General features: G+C 41.8%; 1 protein-coding gene across 6 annotated transcripts in view; it reads right to left on the reverse strand.

The window, feature by feature from the left end:
- LOC123516909 overlaps positions 1-7,500 on the reverse strand; it is a 133,162-nt gene that overhangs the window by 33,778 nt on the left and 91,884 nt on the right. For 4 of the 6 annotated variants that reach the window (XM_045276672.1, XM_045276674.1, XM_045276677.1 and 1 more), the window contains one exon: positions 2,771-2,812. The exons of the other annotated variants lie outside the window; for them this stretch is intronic. In XM_045276672.1, the coding sequence (XP_045132607.1) occupies positions 2,771-2,812 (42 nt within the window). The remainder of the gene's footprint in view (positions 1-2,770; positions 2,813-7,500) is intronic. 6 annotated transcript variants of the gene reach the window in all.

Genomic DNA, 7,500 nt, shown 5'->3' on the forward strand with positions numbered 1-7,500 from the left:
GGAAGGAAGAGAGAGAGAGAGAGAGAGAGAGAGAGAGAGAGAGAGAGAGAGAGAGAGAGAGAGAGAGAGAAGTAGTTAGCCAGTCAGTCAATCAGTTACACCGTCAGTCAGTCGTTCGTCTTCCTGATTCCTCCATAAACTGTCAATCATTCTCTCTCTCTCTCTCTCTCTCTCTCTCTCTCTCTCGACCCATTCATTTCAATTACAAACGGATCCAACTTGAAATTTAGAGAAAGAAAAACAATAATTGAAGGAAGCGAAGACAAATCATTGCTCGATATTATTTGTTTCTTCCTCGCTCTATTTTTTTCACAAACCCAGAGAGAGAGAGAGAGAGAGAGAGAGAGAGAGAGAGAGAGAGAGAGAGAGAGAGAGAGAGAGAGAGACTTGAAGAAAGAGAAAGAATGATAGGAATGAAGGAAGGATCGATGAGAGAGAGAGAGAGAGAGAGAGAGAGAGAGAGAGAGAGAGAGAGAGAGAGAGAGAGAGAGAGAGAGAGAGAGAGAGAGAGAGAGTTATCCTTTACGCAACAGAACACTGATACCTTGGGAAGAGAGAAAGGAGAGAGGGGATGGAAGAGATACCATGAAGAGGAGGAAGAGAAGGAGGAGGAGGAGGAGGAGGAGGAGGAGGAGGAGGAGGAGGAGGAGGAGGAGGGAGGAAGCAGAAGAGAATGACGGAAGCACAAAAGAACATAAAAATAAAGGAAGGAAGGAAGGAAGGAAGGAAGGAAGGAAGGAAGGAAGGAAGGAAGTAAATAAGGAAGGAAATTAAAGAAAGAAGGAAGGAGAGGGAAAATATCAAGACAGCTGAAGAAAAGGAAAGAAAAAGAAAGAAAAAGAAAAGAACGAAAGCAAAAAAAAAATAAATAAATAAATAAATAAATAAACGTAACAAACATTTTTGACAAACACAGGTTAGAAATAATGAAAGCTTCCCTCACCCTCCCTCTCCCCTCCCTCCTCCACCCCACTCCACCTCCACCTCACTCTCCTCACTCATCCACTCCACTCACTATCCACTCCCCGCCACGCCACTTCCCTCCACTCCACCCGACTCCCTCTCTACCTCACTCCCCTCACTCATCCACCTTCCCTCGTCCTCCATAACCCTAAGATTCCACTCCACTCCACTAGCCACTCCCCGCCACTCCACTCCACTCCACGCCAATCCTTCCACTCCCTCTCCATCTCGCTCCCCTCACTCATCCACCTTCCTCTCGTTTTCCACAACCCTAAGATTCCACTCCACTCCACTAGTCACTCCCCGCCACTCCACTTCACTCCACTTCACCCAAAGCCCCCTCCCCCTCACCACGTCCTCTATAACCATAAGATTCCACTCCACTCCACTAGCCATTCCACGAGACGCCACTCCACTTCACTCCACTCCACCCCACTCTCCCTCCATCTCACTCTCCTTATCCTCACCTCGTCCTCCATAACCCTAAGATTCCACTCCACTATCCACTCCACGAGACGCCACTCCACTCCACTTCTCCCTCCATCTCACTCCCCCTCCACCTCACTCCCTCCCCCTATCCACCTTCCCCTCGTCCTCCATAACCCTAAGATTCCACTCCACTCCACTCCACTACCTACGCCACGCCACGCCACTCCACTTCACTCCACTCCACGAGAAGACTTTAAGACGATCAAATGAAAAAAGAAGACAAGCCATTTTCATTTTTATTTTTTCTTTCTTTTCTTTTTTTGTTAGCAATATTTCCCGTGTTCCGTTTTCCTTAGCTTCGTATTTGAGAGAGAGAGAGAGAGAGAGAGAGAGAGAGAGAGAGAGAGAGAGAGAGAGAGAGAGAGAGAGAGAGAGAGAGAGAGAGAGAGAGAGAGAGAGAGAGAGAGAGAGAGAGAGAGAGAGAGAGAGAGAGAGGGAGAGAAAGAAGGGTTCATTTTTTTTTTAAGTAGAGGAGTGTAAAATTGGTAGTGCTTTCTCTCTCTCTCTCTCTCTCTCTCTCTCTCTCTCTCTCTCTCTGTCATTTTGAGAACAATAATGAAAAGTTTCGATTTGCAATTCCCTTTTTTTTTCTATGTGCTTGTGATGTGTGTGTGTGTGTGTGTGTGTGTGTGTGTGTGTGTGTGTGTGTGTGTGTGTGTGTGTGTGTGTGTGTGTGTGTGTGTGTGTGTGTGTTTTCATCCTTCTTTCCTTTCAACTTATCCCTCTCTCTCTCTCTCACACACACACACACACACACACACACACACACACACACAGGAGTGGAGTAACATAAGCCGTTTCTCTGGATTTTTTTTTTTCTTTCCGTCTGAGTCGGCACGAGAGAGAGAGAGAGAGAGAGAGAGAGAGAGAGAGAGAGAGAGAGAGAGAGAGAGAGAGAGAGAGAGAGAGAGAGAGAGAGAGAGAGAGAGAGAGAGAGAGAGAGAATGCGCACATTGATATAGATAGGTAGATAGATAAATATAGATACATGGATAGAGAGTGGATTTAAACAGACAGATAAATAGTTAGACAGACAGACAGACAGACAGACAGACAGACAGACAGACACAGACACAGATAATAGATAGAAAGATGGACAAAAAAAAAAAAAACGAAAGGTAAACAGCTAGCCTACGTCAATGCAGAGGAGGAGGAGGAGGAGGAGGAGGAGGAGGAGGAGGAGGAGGAGGAGGAGGAGGAGGAGGAGGAGGAGGAGGAAGCAACGCCAGTCACCCTTCCTGCAGCAGCAAATAACAATGGACACACACACACACACACACACACACACACACACACACACACACACACACACACACACCTGCTCGCCTCGCTCGGCCCTCTCTTGGTGTGCGCATCTCACCTGCGGAGGAGAAAAGAAGACGAGTTAAGGTAATATTTTGACAGAACCTCACATAAGATGCCGCGCCATTACTAACACTGGCTATCAAGCTTTGCAGTTTCTCTTATTTGCTTCCTTTTTTTCTTTTAAGGTGCAAAGCAAGAACTATTATTTCTATGGAGATGAAGGTGATGATGATGTTGATGATGATGGTATGCAGTTATGATAGCAGTAGTAGTAGTAGTAGTAGTAGTAGTAGTAGTAGTAGTAGTAGTAGTAGTAATAATAATAATAATAATAATAATAATAATAATAATAATAATAATAATAATAATAATAATAATAATAATAATAATAATAATAATAATAATAATAATAATTATTATTATTATAAATAATAATAATAATAATAATAATAATAATAATAATAATAATAATAATAATAATAATAATAATAATAATACATTCTAACGAAATCAGAATAATCAGTCAATCTCTCTCTCTCTCTCTCTCTCTCTCTACTACTACTACTACTACTACTACTACTACTACTACTACTACAACAACAACAACAACAACAACAATAACAACAACAACAAGAACAACAATAATAACAACAACAACAACAGCAGCAGCAGCAGCAGCAACAACAACAACAACAACAACAACAACAACAACAAGACCAAGAACAACAACAACAACAACAATAATAAACAACAACTCCTATCATTACTTCTACTACTTCTACTACTACTACTACTACTACTACTACTACTACTACTACTACTACCATCACAAAAAGTTCAGGAATATCAGTCCAAACAGGTGTAAGTAAGTATTTGTAGTACACGTTGTTAAGTTGCGCCTGGAAGAGATCAAACCAAGGCCAGAATGTAAATGTATCGAGTTGGCTTCCTCTCTCATTTGTCATGTTGTGGTTTGTTCTTTTTGTTCTTTTTTTGTTCTTTTTTTCTATTCGAGTTTTCTGTTCCGGTTCAATTAATAGCTTTTCTCTTTCCTCGGTTTTCGGTTTTTCTTTTTTTTTCTTATTTTATTTACTTAGTGTTTCCATGTTTATAGTTTTTGTTTTTTTAACGTTTTCTTTGCTATTTGATTTTTCTTTTTTTTCATTTATATGTTTCTTAAATTTGATTGTTTTTTTTTTTTTTTTTTGCGTTTATTCTTCCTTTCTTCTGTAATTCTTTCTTTTCTTTTCTTTTTTTTACTCTAGCTCTTCAGTTTACATTTCCTTTTTTTTTTTTTTTGCATTTTCAAAGGTACAATTTTTATATCGTTTTAAAGTTTCGTCATAAATGTACTTTCTCTTTTTCTTTTTCTTTTTTTTTTACCTGTCTTCCCGTGGCTCTTTCTCTTAATCTGATTACCGCTTCACTCTTTTTTTCCAGTTTCCGCTTCGTTTTCTAGTTTGTGGTTCTAGACATTCTCTCTTTCTTTTTTTTTTCGGCTTTACTTCGCTTTGTTTCTTTTTATTCATTTTGTTTTGAGACCTCACCCAAACTGTTTCTTTCTCTCTTTTTCAATTCAACTTTCTTTTCTTTTTTCACACCGTGGTGTTGTGTTACACTATTTTGGGCAGGAAAACGCAACTTTATAGATTTCCCTATCTAACTTTCTCTATTAGTTCGTACATAAAGAAATGCTGGACTAGACTGGGCTGGCCTGGACTGGACAAGGATTACATTCCTAAATATTTCAGTGTCCTGTTCTACCAACTTACAATACACTTAGTGGAAGTTGCTGGTGTTTCAAATAAGATGTTTTCAAGATTCCAATGTTGGATGAACAATTCAGCATAATCAATAGGAAAAGTAACCATCAGGAATTGAATAAACAACATCTTTGACTTATCAGTGTCTTATCTCGCATTTTCATGATTGAAGTGCTGCTAAACAATGATTCTACATCACCAACACGAGAATCACTCATAGAAACTTTGTGGCTTTTGAAAATCGTTCTTGTGAGTCATATGAGATGGGGGGTGCTGAACTGGTCTGCGCTGGACTGGGCTGGGTTGGGCTAGAGTAGCGAGACTAAACTGGGTAGTACTGAAATGGAGTGGATTAAGAGGACTGCACGTATTGTACCACCATTCCACCACAGACACCGTAAAAAGGAGCCCATGTTTATGTCTGGGGATGGGGCGTATGTGAGTAGAGGGGAGGAGGGGTGGAGCAGGCCGTCCCTCCACTTAGCCACCGCTACTCGCCAGCTAAAAAATGCATCGTAGTTTTTCCCGGAATAAAATGACATCCTTGCCTAGCTGGGCCGCGCTGCCCCGTGTTGTGCTGTGCTGTGCTGTGCTGTGCGGTGCTGTGCTGTGAGTGAGGGGTTGGTTGCGGGGGGAAGACAGTGCTGTGCTTAGGCGACTCACTGTGTTGCTGGGAGTTTGTATTACTTTTGACAATTTTTTTTTTTTTTCGTGGTGGAGTTTAATGACTGGAATGATGAGAGAGAGAGAGAGAGAGAGAGAGAGAGAGAGAGAGAGAGAGAGAGAGAGAGAGAGAGAGAGAGAGAGAGAGAGAGAGAGAGAGCACAATGCAAACAAAGAAATGTGAAAACGTGAGAGAATGTTGAATTTTTGCATCAAGTTCTTCTCCCCGCAAGTCGATTACCATTTTTGTTGTTATCATCATCGCCATTATTATCGTTATTATTATTGTTATTACTACTATTATTATTATTATTATTATTATTATTATTATTATTATCATTATTATTATTATTATCATTATTATTATTATCATTACTACTGCTATTATTATCATTATTATTATTGTTATAATTATTGTCATTACTACTACTACTACTACTACTACTACTACTACTACTACTGCTGCTGCTGCTGCTGCTGCTGCTGCTGCTGCTGCTGCTGCTGCTGCTGCTGCTGCTGCTACTACTACTACTACTACTACTACTACTACTACTACTACTATGATTTTGCAATGATTTTTTTCTTGGTTGATTGGAAGGAGGAGGAGGAGGAGGAGGAGGAGGAGGAGGAGGAGGAGGAGGAGGAGGAGGAGGAGGAGGAGGAGGAGGAGGAGGAGGAGGAGAGAGGAGGAGGAGGAGGAGGAGGAGGAGGAGGAGGAGGAGGAGGAGGAGGAGGAGGAGGAGGAGGAGGAGGAGGAGGAGGAGGAGGAGAGGAAGGGAGGAGGAGGAGGAGGAGGAGGAGGAGGAGGAGGAGGAGGAGGAGGAGGAGGAGGAGGAGGAGGAAGACAATAACAAGGTAAGGGGCTAGGAAGGGATGAAGATGGAGAGAGAGGGAAGGAGAGGAGGGAAGGAGGGAAGGAGAGAAGGAGAGAAGAGAAGGAAAACGCAATATCACGTGACTAGTAATTCCATAAACCTGTTCTTCCTTCATCCCTCGCTTCCTTCCCTACACACACACACACACACACACACACACACACACACACACACGTAGACGAATTGAGAGTATATATATAACTTGTATGCTTATTTTCCCTTGAGTTCTGTTAAATGTTAGAAAACCCCACAGGCAAAATATCGATCTGGAGAGAGAGAGAGAGAGAGAGAGAGAGAGAGAGAGAGAGAGAGAGAGAGAGAGAGAGAGAGAGAGAGAGAGAGAGAGAGAGAGAGAGAGATGCCTATATAGAAAGTTTTTAAAAAGTTTGCGAACTATAAAAAATAAAAGAAAAAAAGTTGAACAGACAGTCCTCACAGCATTTTTTTTCTCCCAACACAAGAGGGCGTCAGGAACAAGTGGTACAGGTGAAGCGAGGAAATTAATTATCTGGACAGGTACACACACACACACACACACACACACACACACACACACACACACACACACACACACACACACACACACAGGAGTGATCTCGATAACAATCTCTACTTTGTTATTCGTTCAATCTTGTTCTCATTGTGTGTGTGTGTGTGTGTGTGTGTGTGTGTGTGTGTGTGTGTGTGTGTGTGTGTGTGTGTGTGCTCCGTCCTACATTCTCTCTCTCTCTCTCTCTCTCTCTCTCTCTCTCTCTCTCTCTCTCTCTCTCTCTCCATGTCCTCCTCTCACAAAACTCATTATTTCTTTTCTTCCTTCCTTTTTTTTCATCCTTCCATTCACAGTAATTTGCACCAAACATCCTCTTCCTTCCTTCCTTCCTTCCTTCCTTTCTTTCCTCGCATCCTACATTTCTAATTAACACATACCATTCCTTTTTCTTTCCTTTTCCTTTCTCTTTTCACATTAAAACTCTCTCTCTCTCTCTCTCTCTCTCTCTCTCTCTCTCTCTCTCTCTCTCTCTCTCTCTCTCTCTCTCTCTCTCTCTCTCTCTCTCTGTCATTTAAAACGCCTACACCTCACAACACACCTGCGTCTCCATCCACGCCCCTTCCTACTCAAAACATTTGCTCACTCTCACTCTCTCTCTCTCTCTCTCTCTCTCTCTCTCTCTCTCTCTCTGCCAACTTACTCTCCATTTCACTTCCCAATGGAATACTAAAAACACCCTTGAAAATCCCAGTCACTTCCATTAGAACCAGCTGAACTATCGATGAAATCCCGAAAACACTTTAGAAAAACCCTGATAACTTCCACTAGAACTTGTTGGATACCATTAGAACCACGAAGAACTCTAGTAACTATCATTAAAGCTGCTCAACTCTCACTAGACTCAAGCAAACGCCTTCGTAAACACCATTACTTTCTACTGGAACCAGATAAA

The sequence above is a fragment of the Portunus trituberculatus genome, chromosome 41 (genome assembly GCF_017591435.1).
Source record: "Portunus trituberculatus isolate SZX2019 chromosome 41, ASM1759143v1, whole genome shotgun sequence".
NCBI classification, from domain to species: Eukaryota; Metazoa; Arthropoda; class Malacostraca; order Decapoda; family Portunidae; genus Portunus; species Portunus trituberculatus.